The following is an 18,089-nucleotide window of genomic DNA, read 5'->3' on the forward strand; positions in this document are numbered from 1 at the left end:
GTCATTGAGGGACCCAGTGAGGTTATCAGAGAGTTAACCCCTGTGGTAGACATCTGGCCGGTAACGGTGTCCTCCCACCTTACTCTGGTGACCTGACAGTCCTCACCACCTCTCACTGGTTTAACAAGGATACTCACCAGCCTGCTCTGACTTCTCACCTCACCTCCACCACTGATAATATCTTGTTCCATATCTTCATCAATACTCATGGGAAATGCCCCACTTCCCGGTCTCTCTGTCAAGTTAAACACATACTCAGGATCATATCCCCGATCTAATGTCTCTTGTTTTGATAAAACTCTTTCTTTAATGAGCTCACTTCCTACTATTTCCTCCATCCGTCTTTTTGCGTCCACAAACTTGTTCTTTTTGGTCTTCCTTTTGCCCGGAGTTGCGTCCAAGGACATGGATCTCTCGTTTGACATGTATAGTACAGAATAGGGTAGGTTCATCTCCTTCAGAATACTCGGGGTCAAGCTAGCGTGGGGTATTGAAGTATACGCTATAGTTTTGTTGGCGGGACTAAAAGCGCTTCCCCGCACGTAAAAGCCCACGTCTTTCAGCGCATTCCATTGATTCTTTAAAGACAGTAACAGTAGTCCAGGATCTCGGAGCAGTGAGCTGTAATTGATTCTAACATTCACCCACATTGCATCCGTCTTGATCTTGTGGAGGTACCCTGCAAAGTTGACCCTGCGATGGAGCGCGTCTCGCAGCGTGAGGAACGCTACATATACAGCGTTGTAATTAGCTCCATGATACAGCGGACACACGTCCCGTAGAATATAACTTCCTGCAGATCCCTTCCAGTTTGATATCCCTCTTATCCCATCATGAGCGTACAAAACATTACTTCCTGCTTCCCCGCTCCGTGATTGGATGACAGCGCCTATTATAGCGGCAGGACCCCCCACATAAACATCCCACTTCCTCTCATTCTCAATTATAGGTTCCAAGTCCTCCTCAATAGTTATCTTGTTCTGACCATCCTCCCATATCTTGTAGTCACGTGTTGTGTTTAGTCCCACATTGTGCTGCCGCTTTACTTCCGGGAATACCCTGCCGAAGAATTCTGTGACGTCATCGGGTCCGGTTATGACGTCATCAACCATGCGTTTGTTCTCTATTCTTGTTTCTAACTCAGCGATGATGTCTTTACCGTTTGTGAAGGTTGGAACGTGGTCATGTGGTATGGAAATAGGCGGAAACTCTCTCTGATCTTCCATATTTTACTGAACAGATTATATTGTGAAATATGTGAATTAATGTAACATTATGCTCATATAAAATCCGGATTGGAGTATTATTTATGAGTCGCATTGTTGTAATGTATTCTGGGTAAAATTATCTTTATCCCGGTTGTTGCGACAAGTAAAAATGCTCTTATTATTCAAACGTTTTTTAGTAACAAGTACATAATAAACAGGGTGTAACATATTTTATACTTTACAGACAGGGGATTGTCTACACATATGTAGTGATTTTTAGTGATATTTATAGGTTTTGTTTACTTTCTGAGTACAGGGACCACATCTCACACACGCACACTTCCGCCTCCTATTCAACACACTACCCTTACAACATCAATCAAACCATATTAGGCTCCCACGTTTCACACTTCTCATTGGTCAGTACGATTCCCGCCATTTCCACTCCACACTAGATACATACCTACACACTTCACATCATGCACCTGTTCACCGTTGTAGCACTCCATGCTTCTGTATCATGTGTAGTATATTTAGTAGTAGTTTTAGGAATGTACAGTATTTACTATAAAAGTTTGTCGTCGTATAAATTAGTTTTGTTATGAATTTTGTTATGACTTTTTTGTATCGAATTTTTGGATAAAGTTGATTGATTAAAAATAAATTAATGTACACAAAATTTGCCTCAGATATATGTTTTTTACGTTTTGAATTTTTAACACTTGTTTTTAGATCATGAATACGATGTAGTTACATTGAAACGTCGAGTAATCTCCTTTCCCTAATAAGAGCATTTTTACTTGTCGCAACAACCGGGATAAAGATAATTTTACCCAGAATACATTATGCTCATAAATATATAACATTGTGCTCATAACTATGACTTAAATGTTGGGTAGATAGTAAACACTAAACACAGCCTTGGTTAATAACTTCTAAATGGATTGTTAACTATCATTGTGATCAAAACCAATTTATAGTGTTTTCAAAAATAATTTAAAATCAAACCATTCTCGGACAAATGATACTAGACACAAAAAAAAAACAAAAACAAAAAAAAAGTGATAAAATCTTCAGAACAGATAAAAACAAACAGGAATTCTTGAGAATTAAGAATATAATATGATATACATGGCCCTGTACTCGACGGCCTGTACTTGCTGTGTCAGTCAATGCATATCAAATTCAAACTGGTTACAGTGAGTTTGAGGTTAAATGAATTATTGTCAACCGGTTAAAACCGGATTGTTTTTTGCGAATTTTGGATACAGGCCATGTTTTTAGGTTTGTCTGTAGGACAAGCATCAACAATATATGTAATGTAGAAATTGATATAGCGATCAAAATAATGATGAATGAGTAAAACGTTCATTTATGGACTTATCAAAAGCAGTTAGGGAAACTGTTAGCAATAAATTTGTTCATGTTTAACAAGTACGGGTAAACCGCCCCTAAAATGTCAGCCACCCCTAAAATGCCACTCTTGATTGATTGGATCCCAGCTTCTTAAAAAGTATCTTACCTAATCATTTGTAACTCCTAAACATAAAAAAATATCATTCGGACCCTGCCACATCCTGAAATTGAATCTAAATGATGCCATAAGGGCATTTTTTTCACTTTGTACGAATTTTTTACTTTTGAAAAAAAGCGCACAATTTTATAACTCTGGGATTCATTAATATTAACTCGGTTTTGGTCTAGGATAGTGATATTTACATATTTTAGCAACTTTGTACATATGACTGGAGATATGGAAAGTAATACATTACTCAATATTACTACCCTCCCCTAAAATGTCACCTGGCCGCCCCCTAAAATGTCATTTTATCAGATTCTGGCTTTGAGACTACAAGCACCATAAAATGGAGGTACCAGCCTATTAAACATCATATTTAGCATCTAATGGTAATATTGGAAAGCTTTGGCAGCTCAAGGAATTAGTTTTATATTATTAATCGCAATAAACATCCCCTAAAATGTCTAATTATCCCCCCTAAAATGTCATTTTAACCTGATCAAATTACTCAGGCTTTTCCTAAGATGCAATGCATTGCTACATACAAGAACAGCTCCTTCCAGCCAAATTTATCTCAATCTGGCCTAGAAAATGCCAATAAGTCAATAAAAGTTCAATTTAAAATAAAGTTCTTCATAAATGCCAAAAAAATGTGGGAGAATAATTACCTCCGACGGGTATCGAACGTGCAATCTGCTGCCAGTGAGCAAACGTGCCTACCACTCACGCCACCAGGTCCTAGTAAGGTCTGTAATATTTATATATATATACGCGCGGTTTCTGCTAATTCTAGATGCCTGCTAATTCTGCTATGCCTTTGATCTTTTAATGAATTTCTTCTTCTCCTTATCCCTACTACACATATCGTTAATAGTTGATGTTAATAATTAACAAGTGCCAAAACAAGAGCTATTATCGCACACCATGCGAACAAACAACAAATTTGACATTTTAGGGGAGAAAAAAATGACATTTTAGGGGGCATATCATAGGTTTACCATAAACTAGTAGTTTTTGACATCCAATTTTGCTAAAAGCAGTCAAATCTAGTCTATAGAGAAGGTCAGATCGATTACTGGGTTGGCTTAGTTAACTACAGGTCACTAAAATTGCCAAAATGCAGGATGATGTTAAAAATCCCAAAAAATGCAATTAAAACATGCAATTTGCACTAGGTTAAAATCACATTGAATCCATTTCCTTTGTGTCAATTGTTAGTTTATAACTAGATAATCTAACTACAGGTGTAAATTTTGTTGACTGAGTTACTGTTTTGCCGTCAGTTCTGGGTATTCAAAAAAAAGTCCCCAAAAAGTCACAAAAAGTAAATTGACTAAATTCACCATTTTTTTTCAACAGAGAGAGAAATTCTGGTCAACACCTCTCAGAAATAGGTTATATTTGTCCCAGAAGTGGTTAAAATTAATAATTGAGCAACATTCTGAGTGCTACACAACCTGTTTTAGCTGACATTTTAGGGGTGGTGCATGTGACATTTTAGGGGGTAATTACGGTTTTGAGGCACTTCCTTTAGTGAGTGAATGTTTTCAAGTAGCTTAATGTTTTAATAAGACAAAACAAATAGTACTAGTGACAAAATATAAATCAGGCCTCCTGTACATTTTGTAATTATCACACATATAGAGTTGACATTTTAGGGGAGGTGTTTTAAAAGTGACCCCATTTCAACGTCAAAAAAATTGTACCTGATTTTATTTTCAAATTTCCAAATCTTCCTGGCAGGCTAGAAAAAGGTTTAAATATTATTCCTAGACACTTCAGAACCCTGTAAATTTAGCCCTAACTCGGCAATCTGGGCCCAAAAAACAGGTGACATTTTAGGGGCGGTTTACCCGTAACAGCCTTCAGATAAAGATGTCAGTTACCAAACATCCAAATTTTCACGATTATAGATGATTAAAAAAACTAATAAAAATATCCTTTTCTTACATTGATTATAAATATACTGTAAACAGTATAACTTATATTTCTTATTGAGATTTTTAATATCTTTATTTAAAGCAGTTTGCTGAAATCACAGAAACGTGGAGGATGCAGAATACTCTAATTGATATTATTGGATACGAAGTTTGCTAATTGTATTATTACAATAATAAATTAATCGATTAATTACCGTATATTTTCAAATATCAAACCATCGGCATTGATAACATCCGGATAGCCAAATAAAAACGAAAGTTAACTAATCAACTAATTATCTGATTAACTAAATATTTATTAGATAATTAATAATTAACTAGATAATTAACTATCAAATAACCCTACCGAGTTTCTTGAGTCCGATGGTGAGGATCTGCGCGGATTTACAAGAATGTGTAAAAACAATGCACGTTTCCTCTCCTACACGTGTCTGTAAGGTGTGTGCTAGCGCGGTGTTACGCATCAGCTCCGGCACCAGCATGTAGTGCTGTTTCAACGTCTCTACCTGCAGGTATTAATAGTTTAATTAATTAATTAGATAATTAATGTCATCAAATAGTTTTTTTAGAACTTTTTGATACGTTGAACATGTGATTGAAATTATAGAATTTTGAAAGGTTGATTTCAAATTTAATAATAATAGTATTCACGATTTGTTTTAATTGTTCGAATATCAGGCTGATTATCGGATCTTATTAAATCATCGATCTTGTAACAATCGATTTAAATTGGTCACCTTTTAAACATTCAAGTTGGGGCGAGATAATTCATAAGTTAAATTCATGATTAAAATAATCCATGTCCCCACTTATCATTTGCATTAGTCACTATATTTGCATTAGTCACTACTATTTTCTGTATGGTATTTGAAGTTTTAATAGCCTTGATCTGTATGTAGACTAGCGCTAGAAGGACGCTATAATTTATCTCCATAAAACATAACCCCAGCTGTAACTAATCATGGTCCCCACGTGACCCCCCAACGTGGCCTCAAAGTCAAATAAACCTTTCATTCTACCCGACCACCGGTACAATAACCTGTAGCCCAACAACCAAGATAACAACTTTATTTATTTAAATCTAAATACAGTATGTGCCTAATTGTCGAGTTGTCGGCTGAAAAATTGTTTTTATGGTAATTAATATACAGGTGTGAGCGGCAATAACTTCAGGACCAATAACTTCAGGCGACTGCGTTGAATTAATCATGTGCCCTGATTATGAGAGATGTGTCTAATTTCAACTCTTTGGATATGATATTGTCATATTGTGGGCAAGTGCAGTGTTTTTTGGAGGCCACGGGAAAGTTAAGAATTCGACTTCGCTATCTAATTAAAGTTTGAATTTTCTAGTTATATTCATACGTATGCTCGACCACAGCTGATAGCAAACAATGTAACTCCACAATTTCGGTAACCGCCTGCCTTTTCAAAGGTGTTATCAATTGCTGACGTATAACTATTATATGAGACAAATGTTTGCGCTATGCCGCTCCCTCCTTTTTCTGGGGGGTTCTAACCTCAATTTGCCTTTTTTGGGCACCGAATGAGCTAATGAGGCAAATTGAGGTGGGAACTCCCCCGCCCTCTTTTCTCTGGAAAAACGTATATTTCAAGAGCATTTAGCACCACTTGTATGCTATAAGTACCACAGCTGGTAGCAAAAATGGCACTCATTTTGATAACCACATTTCAGACACTACTATGCTGTTAGTAATCGATGAAGTAAAAGACAAGACAAAAACACTTTACTCTACCATCTTACGAGGATCATGAGTGCAGATCTGAAACTTGCTGCTTTTCTAATGTTTTTGACTTTCGTAGCACCAAGGATTTAGGTAGATCTTTGCTAGGTGTTTACTCGATGGGTGATAAATTCTAGCATAGTGAAGATTTTAAAGCTTAGAATCAAGGAAACGCTTAAAATATGAGAGCGTCTTTTGAGACACCAGCCCATTGTTTTTCCCTAATATAAAATCTAAGAGAGCAGATTCAATAGTTGATTAACTTATTTGCATTACTCGTAGTTAATGTATCTCGAATAAGAACGATGTAACAGCTGTAAAGTGATGAACCGCAGTCATCTACTTCTACTCGTGATGATATTGAATTGGTGCCTCTACTTCGCAGCTTCCGCAGCTGATGATGATGGTAATAATGTTATGAGTTGATTGAACGTGAACCAAGAACATGTTTAGTATATACAATTCAAGCTATCTAATAATATCCAGGAAATCATTTAATTTGCTAAATGTTAACGCAGAAGGAGTAAAATAATAGAAAGGGCAATCCTCAGGATTTATATTAATAATTTCATTTATAATTAAACTCATAATAATAATTTAAACCTTACAGGATGGATACCTGTTAACCGAAACCAGATAATCAACCACAACCTAGAGACAACACCACTAGAAATAAAAACTGAACGCGTAATAGGTGACGAAGAACTTCGCGTGATGTTCCACAACACAGCAGGGGAAAGTGCAGGAGGCTTCCTCGTCAGATTAAACGCCAACTCAAAGGACACTTTCGAAGTATACAAATGCCGATCGAGATTTAAACGCTTTCCGCTTGAAGTTCCGACTGATCAGGATAGGATTTGGAGGATTGCCAAACAAAATGGTCACGTGATTGAAGTACATTGCAATGAGGTTCGGGTATTGAGTGTAGAGCTCACAGACTCTGAGTGTTCTGACAAGGACTGGAAAGCAGAATGGAATGTGGAAGTCGTCAAAATAAGTTTTGCGTCAAATGACACGGCTGCTGACTTCTATCGTCCTTATATAGGTAGTTTATTTACTATAGTATAGTTCTATGGTTACCCTAAGGAACAATATTTGATGACAATAAAACCCTTCGCTATGGCAATAAATTCGGAAATTTTAATGGGAATGAGTAATGACTATTATGAACCCTTTAGGCATATTATTAGGACTGTCACTTCAATAAAACTCTAAACGTAACATGCCCAAAAATTCAGTGTGTTCCGGTCTGAACGAATTCTGGGACAACATGATAGCAGAGCTTCCAGTTAGAAAAGGAACAGCTGTAATACTCAGCTGTAGGGCTGGGTACCAACTAAGTGGCGATACGACAGTGGTCTGTCTAGGAGATACAACCTTTGGATACCCCCAATTGGAACCCAAATGTGGTAAGAATTGTTCACATTCCAGACTTAAGGATTAAACTGATTTTTTGAAGAACCGAACTTTTGTTATTTGTCGTAGAAACGTGTAAATCAGAAGTTTTTTACATTCATCATTGTTCATCCGACTCATCAATAATATTCATAGTGCTAGAGACTTCAGAATACACTCCCAACAAATTATATTGGTACAAAAAAATAACTATCGTGCTCATTTCAGATGCATGCTCTGCTGGGACCTATAGAAACGATGACAGGGGTACTATGACCGAATGTGCGCCTTGTGGTGACAACGAGTTCAGTGCTAAGGGAGCCCACCACTGTCCATCTTGCGGGGACGGAAGAGTTGCTAATGATGATAAATCCAAATGTGGTACGTTAAAAGTTTACCACCATCAGCAATTTCAGGCAAATTGAATATTTTTGAATCCATTAACTTCAACTTTCATCAATATCTTTTCCGTTATTCTTCATCATTACACCCAGTTTCAAATTAACACACAGTTATCACCACTTTGTCAGTAACATGCCAAGCTGGCAGCTACAGAAAAGATGATATGGTAGAATGTGAAGGGTGTGAAGATGACAGCATTAGTTCCGAGGGTGCTGGCGAGTGTAACCCATGTAGCAGCGATGAGGAAGCTAATGGCCAGAGAACCAAGTGTGGTATGTTAGGAACTCCTCGATTGACGACTGGACGTAGCATGGAACATTTGGAGTTCAAAGACTTTCCTTCAATCAAATTTATCAAATTTATCCATCTTAAGTAGCTAAACATTTCTAGAAATATACTAAATTTCAAATCAATTCCTCTAGATAAATTTTGTGACGGGTTTGTGATAACAAACGCGATAGTCTCGCCAGTTGGGCTTGTTAAAGAAGGAGATATCGTGATAGTCACGTGTTTAAAGAGAAACCGTTACATACTGATCGGTGATAAGAAGGTAACTTGTGGTGCTACCGGGGAATGGTCCTTAAAACCTGAATGCAGAAGATGCGGTAGGATTTATTTTTTAGTATAACTATAACATTAACGTTTGGTAAATATTTGAGGACTTCCATAATGTTTAATTTAGAACAAGAAACAAAATAAAATCAAGCGAGGAATTTGAAGAAAAGCTCGATTGGGGATCAGCTTTTATTCAAAACTCCTAATTCTCTTCAGAGACGTTTATACGTTATTTATCTTCAATACAGATTTATCATTATCATTCGATAACATATCTTTCTTTAGCAGTAATTTCTGTAACAGCAATTCTTGGAAAAATTGTATTGGTTATTTATAACTCTGATGACATATTTTAACTAATCGAGGAATTCTCATCACAAAACAATCATGCTCAGTTTGAGGAGTACAACTATTAACCATTAACTAATCAGATGTATCAAATGAACTAATAAAACAGAAATACGTCTTAAAATGCTGTAAGTCGTGTAACATAATAGTTCCAGAAATATATTAGAAAATGTCTAGAGTAATTTCTTTTTATCTGATGAAAGAACGAGGGTTCAGATTATGACGCCTTTGGATTAAGTTTAACTGATAACTGATAGCTACATTTTAAAAATGTTGTAACTTTTACGATCTTCTAGGCCCTGTGTGATTAACTCAAGGACATATAATTTTAAATGTTCAAAGAGAGGCCGGACTAAGGTTGCCCACGAAAGGATAGCATGAAGATTATCTGCCTGCCTCTGGGGTATGCGGTCTGGACACGTAAATTGGTCGGCGGCGGTCTGACTACTAGATATCCAAACCGCGGTCTACTGAGTACTGGTACATGATTGTGTTGTGAAACTGATGTATATGAATTGATTTCTTAATATCAATCTACATTGAAGAACTAATTTATCGTTTACAGCTTTATTTGTTAATCTGACGGCCAATACCTCAAGGACCGCGGTCTGGGTCAACATTTTATAGGTTTATCTTTTATGAAACAAATAATAAACATGTTTGTTGTTTGGGGACCGGTTTTTGGTACACCGGCCAATGTTTACAAAATCATATGATTATATATAACAATATGATTTTATTTAATATACGTGAATATAAAAATTGACAATTATGATGCAACCTTTAACGTCTATTCATAAAAAAAACAAAAACTTGAAAAATTAAAACTTGCATATCATGATTTATTAACATAGTGACAAATAATTTGATTTGATACGACAGATGATCACATAACGTATTTTATACGCTACTTGTGTCAGATTAATGATTAGTGGGCAGTGCAGAGTCGATGGTATAGTACTATGTATCAGTATAGTGCTCTTGATTGAAGTTAAAACAAATCTTACTATATATAAAGCGAGACGATATATATATATTTATTTATCCGCACCATTTTACTGACACCACGGCATCAACTTTAACACGGGTTTCCGCAAAAACCGTACAAGATATAAAACTGAAACTTTTTTAACTGATTCAAATGCTTTAATGGCCTTCAAATCAGCATGAAAAAATCGAAAATTGGCCAAGGAATAAGGATTTTAGTACCCAAAATTTGGACCCCCAAGTGGTGTCAAAAACGCGAATTAAATAGGTAATAATTATTTTCACTGGGGGACTTTAGGGTAGGAAACTGATCCGGCCACCAAAAGAGCCTTGACACCAGTCTTAAAGGTTTGACGGGTTCCTGCTAGTAAGAATAACTGAGCACATAATTTTATGATTTTTTGTCTACGACTCACATAAACCCCAACCTCAGTCTTACCAATTATATTCTTGCAAAAACCAATGCTCAGTGATCACCTCATTAGAGAGAGAGAGAGAGAGAGAGAGAGAGAGAGAGAGAGAGAGAGAGAGAGAGAGAGAGAGAGAGAGAGAGAGAGAGAGTGAGAGAGAGAGAGATATATATATATAAATAGAGAGAGAGAGAGAGAGCGAGAGAGAGAGAGAGAGAGAGAGAGAGAGAGAGAGAGAGAGAGAGAGAGAGAGAGAGAGAGAGAGAGAGAGAGAGAGAGAGAGGGAGAGAGCTGATAATTTGCAGATTTTTCCTACAAGGAACCGTAGGTACCTGGCCTTAGGGCCAACAAATTAGGGTTACAATAAATTTGGTTACTATAATTTTGGTTGCCATAATATTGGGCACAAATTTCGCAAATTTTAGTCTATAACAATTTTAGTCGAATTTTTTGACTTTTGGAGACCATTTTCCATTCCATTGTTTTGATTTTTCCATTATTAAGCTAGTTTAAAAAAAATTCGCATATAAAGTCATACTTTATAGTGAACTAAGTACAGACAACGGAAATTTCCCATGGGCCCACGTGTGCACCGCGCGCCAAACGGTCACGTTCACAAATTATCAACCTCGTGATCCTGTAACTTCGCTTATTCGGGCCGCAAATTCCCTCCAGCAAGCTGTCGGGAATTATCACGCGTAGCCCGAAGAAGCGGAAGTATTATTATATTGTAATTGGTGCGTGAGTACGCCTATAATTACCGCTGCAAAGCACGAGTTTCTGAGAGGACCGCAACCTTTGGCTCTATAATTTTCTAATGACCTACTTCAAAATTTATTTTTAATATTATATATATAATATAATAAGACCTTAGTAAAGACAAACGGAGAACACGTGCTAATTAAACGGGAGGGAGAGGTGTTGCTAAGGAGAGTAGGTCCTTACTTTACAATTCAACTGTTTTGTTTTGCATGCTTTCGAACAGCTAAGGTAACATTGACAAATAGAATGAATCCACGTAAGAATATAGAGGATCACCGACCCTTTCCGAACGGGCTGGCTAAAAGGAAGGACAACCATCTCAACATTTTCATCAACCCGTTAAAGATTACCATGATCATGATTCTTCTTGTTCTCACGGAGGTTGCCGCTGGTAAGAATTTAAGTTTTCCCCCGATTTTTAAGGCATATATTCGCGGCAAATTGTTTCACCAAAAAATAACAATATTACCTGACTAACAGTCGACTTAATAAACCAGTCGAGTACGAAATAACGGTAACGATTGGATCACAGCATCAGTGGAGTGGAACAGACGACGCCCAGTACGTGACAATTGACGGAACGCTGGGAGAAACAGAGGAGGTGCGGTGCGGAGGGGACGGAGATTACACCCCGGGCGTAGAAGTAACATGCACAGTGGAGAGTGTGGTAGATATTGGACACTTCAGATGTGTTATTTGGAGAACTGGAGGTGGAGATGCGTGGAATTTGGATAAGGTATGTTTGGAATTTAGATGGAATTTTTTTGAAGGACTTTTAATGTTCTTGGAATTCAGGTGAGAGGTTGGAAGCTCGCTGAGTTTGATGTCTTAAATAAAGAAATAATGTGATGCTGTTTATCATATTCAATATTCAGTCCCTTGTTTGAAATAAATAAGAGCTATGTATTATGTTTCCCTTTCGTGTTACCCCATTGGTACCGTATGAGGCCCTGAACGCCTCCCTGAGGGCTTTGCATTTTTAGGCCTATAAGGTTCACCATGGTAATATTAGCTTAGGGCGCAATTTTGAGAGATTGTTCTTATTTCCAATGCCCAGACCCTTCCAATATAATTGAGGGATGTAAGCTGTCATGAACGATGTTACTGAAATGTTACTAAAATGATACTAAAATTTTATTAAAATTTTATTAAAATGTAACTAAAATGTTATTAGAATTTTATTAAAATTTTATTAAAATGTTACTAAAATGTTACTAAAATGTTATTAAAATGTTACTAAAATGTTATTAAAATGTTACTAAAATGTACTAAAATTTCAGTTGAGTATGACTATAGACGGGAGTGTACCCATGGTGTATTGGAATCCTATCGAGCTAGATGACGAACAAATACAAGAACTTTGGTTCGGTAAGTTATTTTGCTTCAAGGTTTTAGTCTAACATATTTTTAGTCCGATAAAGTACATAATTATAAAATAAAAAAATTCATCGAGTTTTTTGTGTACGTTGTTCCCAATGGCAATACCAAGTGTAACCAAATGAGCATATTATTATGAAAAGCTCTTCCCACCACGCGGGGCTTGTAACGAACTTTCTTACAATACTATTCGTAAATACATTTATAAGAATAATTTTCAGATCCTGTCGCAATAAAGAGCATTGAAATGACAACCGAAGACGCTAGCTATCCGGTCACCAACCTCTACGATGGAAACTACAATAGTTTTGCACATGATATGCAGGGAATAGGTCCTAATCCTAATGGATTCAGCATAACGATCTTCCTACCTTTCACAGCCAGAATATCCGCTATCAGACTCATCAATAGGTTGGACTGTTGTAAAGAAAGAATTTTGGGATTTAACATTTTCATTGTGAATAAGGACGGATCAAAGATTAGCGTTGGAACAATAGCGGAAGAAAAATCATACTACGAATTTTTCAAAGAAGGAGTTGGTGATAAGATTGAGATAAGAAAAGAGGGAAATGTAGGAGACGTCAATCTGGCAGAGGTTGAAGTGTACGGTGTCTTACGACCAGGTAAAAACCGCTTATTTTCACAATGAACCACCTCTTGTGAAAAGTGAAATTTCAACGGGCTACACGACGTTTCACGGTTATTGATAGCCTTTCCCTACCAAAAGACCGAATTGCCCGCCAACCCCCTCCCCCCCTCCAAACATCTTAAATGATCTTGTAAATCACCCTTAACAACAGATATCATACTTTTATTTTTGAAGCAGTAACATGATTTTACCGGCCGTGAGTAACAAGCTCACTGCTTAGTGCTTAACATCATTCCAAAGAAGCATACTCGATTATAATTGATAAATTAAATCATAATCGATATTAATCATGATAACATACGTCTATGTTATGATAATGGGTTGCTTACATGTGACTCTTCAAGTACTGCAAGACCAGTTTTTTTTATTCAAAAAAAATTCAGACACGAACGCCTAGCAGACAAAATCCAGGTTCGAGCTGATTAGTTCACAAGTGCAGGGTATATTCACGGTACCTACGTATCGAGATGACTCTGCATCTGGTCTCGGACCGAAAACTTTTTAAGTCAAAAATTTTTCAAAGTTTTACTGAAAACTATCCTTGTTCATGCTTCATGCTACCCTGATCATTATTAGCCGAAAATATTTTGTGTGTTTCCCAAGTCCGCACCTACCCTTCGATATACGATGTTGGACTCAAGGGTTCCCCTTGTAATTTGATGTCGGAAGGCAGGCCTCCCCATTGCAATACGAACTCGGAAGCGGGAGCTCTGTCTCTAGAGGTACGTATCGAGAATCGAGATGACTCTGCATCTGGTCTCGGACCGAAAATGTTCTAAGTCAAAAATTTTTCAAAGTTTTTCTAGAAACTATTCTTCATTTCTTGTTCATGCTTCTTTGATCATTATAAACCGAAAATATTTTTTCGGTTTTCGAAGTCAGCACCTACCCTTCGATATACGATTTTGGACTCGGGGGTTCCCCCTTTGTAATGCGATCTCGGAAATACATTTAAACAGGATCTACAGGGTGAACCACATAAAATTTAACTTAAAAAAGGTATCACCCGCCTCATTAGCAAATTTTAACAAAATTTAACAAAATTTAACAAAATTTAACAAAATTTAACAAAATTTAACAAAATTTAACAAAATTTAACAAAATTTAACAAAATTTAACAAAATTTAACAAAATTTAACAAAACTTAACAAAATTTTGCAAATTTTACTGTCCGCCTATGTCCGCTTATGTTCGCCTATGTCCTGTCCTCATGTCCTGTCCTGTCCTCATGTCCTGTCCTGTCTTCATGTCCTGTCCTGTCCTGTCCTGTCCTGTCCTGTCCTGTCCTGTCCTGTCCTGTCCTGTCCTGTCCTGTCCTGTCCTGTCTTGTCCTTTCTGGATTAAGTGAGACAAGCGGACATAGACGACCGTGTCGTTGTCAGCCCCCCCCCCCCCCCCCCCCCCCCCTTTAAAGAGAGGCCGGACCAAAATGGCCCACGAAAGGATAGCATGAAAATTCTCTGCCTGCCTCATAGGTATGGCATTCCTGATGGTATGCCGGAGTAATCACTATGAGGAGATGATGGAGGTGAGGTATCAAGCGAACAGAGATGTGCACCGTGTTACTTTTAGGCGGCAGCGGTCTGGTGCCAAAAATTTATGCAACCTTTTGCTTTTAACTTAATTTGCACGTGGGCGGTCGTACAGACAAACATTCTACAGACAGAAATAATTCTTTGAATTATAGTATTGACTAGAACCAGGAAAAATATTCAGGGGAGACACCACATCATGCAGATACTTATCGTAATTATATTTATCATCAAGGAGTGAATCGAGAAATCTGTAAGATTAAGTCATTAAAATTGAACTAATATTGAACATAAGCTTGCTAGATGTTCTCGTTAGAGACCAAAATATATGCCTCCTGACTCCTGAGCAGCTGAGAATAACAATATAATCATACGAGTTTAAATATAATTTACATCTTATAAAAGGTATATGTAGCTAGACTAAGTAATACTGGTTGCTCTAAATACACAGCTTTTGGTCGTAAGACCTCTAAGGACATACTAAGCTACTGAAGATTTTGGCTATTTCGATTTATGAATAATTTTTAGATGTTAAGTATAAGTATATGCTAGGTATGTTTTGTCGGAATCTTATCGGAGCGCCCTATATTATGATCATGATTCCATTTTGCCCATAGAAAACAACAAATCCTGCCCCAAGCGAAGTAAGATCCTTACTCCGGTGAAAGAGAAGGTCTGTATTCTGTATTTTGACCCACGGCCCACCAATCTCAGTCGATGCTTTTACCAAGTCATTACTTTAGCTAAAGATTTAATCTTCTAAAAATAGCTGGCCTCGCAAAATACCTCAAAGGAGTTGCATAATATGGATATTTAGTCTTTACTCTTTGTCTATTTTAGGAGGGTACCTTTTGTGGGCCGATTATTTTCCCTACCCTGAAAGTTCACCACGTTTATGTGAATACTTGGACACAGACTTGAAAGACGCTCATGAACATTTGTACGATCTACTGCCTCGGTGTCTAATGTCTATTGCAAAGAGAGCATTGATCTGGACAGAGAGCAATGGCCTGGACAGATACATTTTGACTATAAACTTATGCTTGCTTTTCTGCAAGGTAAGTGGTAACCCACGACCCACAAGTCAGTGCGCCAACGTTTTGGTTTATAGCATGTCCAATCCTCTAACAACTTATTAGACTTAGAGGATACAATCGCGTCGTGAGAAATATAAATAATAATATTTCAAAGCACCCTTCCTCACATTGCAGATATCACTATCAATCATTGTGAATTCGCCGGATCTAAATGTTTCTATATAACGTCATGTAGTATTGTTTCGGTCAGTTAAAATTACTGATTTTAAAAACTTATACCAATTTGTTTAAAAAACGGAGGAGTCTCAGAATGAGTAAATAGGCCAGCACTTTTATACTAAGCCTCTTTGTGTGCCCTTTCGTTTATAGATGTTATTATATATATATTATATATATACTAGAAAACCCGTGGTCACAGGGAGGAAGCTAATAGTAATAGTATTTTTTGTTAGTTTAAATCGCGTTGAAATGTTGCTCGCACTAAACACAACGTAATATCAACAAAACCGATAAAAATGCCGTTCTAACAATCTTTGCACGTGCAAGTGCGTGTAACAACCCTCGTTATAACACGCCAATTGTTATTTCTCCAAAAAGGAATACAACGGTTTTATCTGCTTCTCGGCCGGTAAGCTGAAAGACGCCATTACATTTATATTGCTCAATAGTTTTGTTTCTTTTGGAGGTCAGATCCTCTGACAGACGAAAGGTATTCCCATGAGAGGGAATTCAAGTGGTCAGTTCGCCGATCTTTCTATAGGGAAGTGTGAATTTAACTACATGACCAAACTCATCAAGGAAAAGAAGTTCAGCCTTGGTAAGCTTCTCTCTAAGAACTGCAGATATGTTGACGATTTCGGCACTATCAACTATCTAAAGTTTGCCAATCTCATCGGGTCAATCTATCCACCAGTCTATAATTACCGCTGCAATGCACGAGTTACTGAGAGACCGGATCCTTTAGCTCTAATTGGCTCTACTACAACATTCATAACCTACTACAAAATTCATAACGGTCCTTTGATAAGATTTTAGTAAAGACAAACGGAGGAAAACTGAAAAGTGAGCTAATTAAATGGGTGGGAGAGGTGTTACAAAAGAGTGTAGGTCCCTACTTTACAATTCAACTGTTTTGTTTTGCATGCTCTCGGACAGCTAAGGTAAAATTGACAATAATAGAATTATTCCCAGTATGGATTTGAGGGATCACCACCCCTTTTGGCACGCGATGGCTAAAAGGAAAGACAACCATCTCAACATTTTGATCAACCCGTTCAAGATTACCATGATCGTGATTCTTCTTCTCACGGAGGTTGCCGCTGGTAAGAATTTAAGTTTTCCCCCCGATTTTTAAGGCATAAATTCACTAAATTTGCGGCAAATTGTTTCACCAAAAACAACAATATGACCTGACTAACATTCGACTTAATAAACCAGTCGAGTACGAAATAACGGTAACGATTGGATCACAGCATCAGTGGAGTGGAACAGAAAACACCCAGTACGTGACAATTGACGGAACGCTGGGAGAAACAGAGGAGGTGCGGTGCGGAGGGGACGGAGATTACACCCCGGGCGTAGAAGTAACCTGTACAGTGGAGAGTGAGGTAGATATTGGACACTTTAGATGTGTTATTTGGAGAACTGGAGGTGGAGATGCGTGGAATTTGGATAAGGTATGTTTGGAATTTAGATAGGGTTTTCAAAGGAATTTTAAGGTTTTTGGAATTTACATAAGGTTAGAAGGTTGCTGAGTTTGGCGTCTTAGACCTTTAGATACAGAAATAATTTGATGCTTTTTATTGGATTACGTCCCTTGTTTGGGACGTAATCCAAATAAGACCGATGTATTATGTTTCCCTTTCGTGTTACCCCATCGGTACCGTATGAGGCCCTGAACGCCTCCCTGAGGGCTTTGCATTTTTAGGACTATAAGGCTATAAGGTTCAACATGGTAACATGATGGGCACAATTTTGAGAGATTGTTCTTATTTCCAACGCCGAGACCCTTCCAATATAATTGAGGGATGTAAGCTGTCATGAACAGGATAATCAGTATATTACTTTAATCCAAATTTTCAAGTCTGAAGATATATCAAACATTAAACTCTAACAATGTTACTAAAATGTTACTAAAATGTTACTAAAATGTTACTAAAATGTTACTAAAATTTCAGCTGAGTATGACTATAGACGGGAGTCTACCCATGGTGTATCGGAATC

The 18,089-nt window shown here is 37.3% G+C and overlaps 1 protein-coding gene across 1 annotated transcript in view; it reads right to left on the reverse strand.

The window, feature by feature from the left end:
* The window catches only part of LOC134823972 (probable ATP-dependent RNA helicase DDX49), a 47,454-nt gene that overhangs the window by 2,956 nt on the left and 26,409 nt on the right, over nt 1-18,089 (reverse strand). The window contains exon 2 of the mRNA XM_063835571.1: nt 5,014-5,173. Coding sequence (XP_063691641.1) covers nt 5,014-5,149 — 136 coding nt within the window. The 5' untranslated portion in view covers nt 5,150-5,173. The remainder of the gene's footprint in view (nt 1-5,013; nt 5,174-18,089) is intronic.

The sequence above is a fragment of the Bolinopsis microptera genome, chromosome 12 (genome assembly GCF_026151205.1).
Source record: "Bolinopsis microptera isolate Bmic1 chromosome 12, MBARI_Bmic_1.0, whole genome shotgun sequence".
Classification (NCBI taxonomy): Eukaryota; Metazoa; Ctenophora; class Tentaculata; order Lobata; family Bolinopsidae; genus Bolinopsis; species Bolinopsis microptera.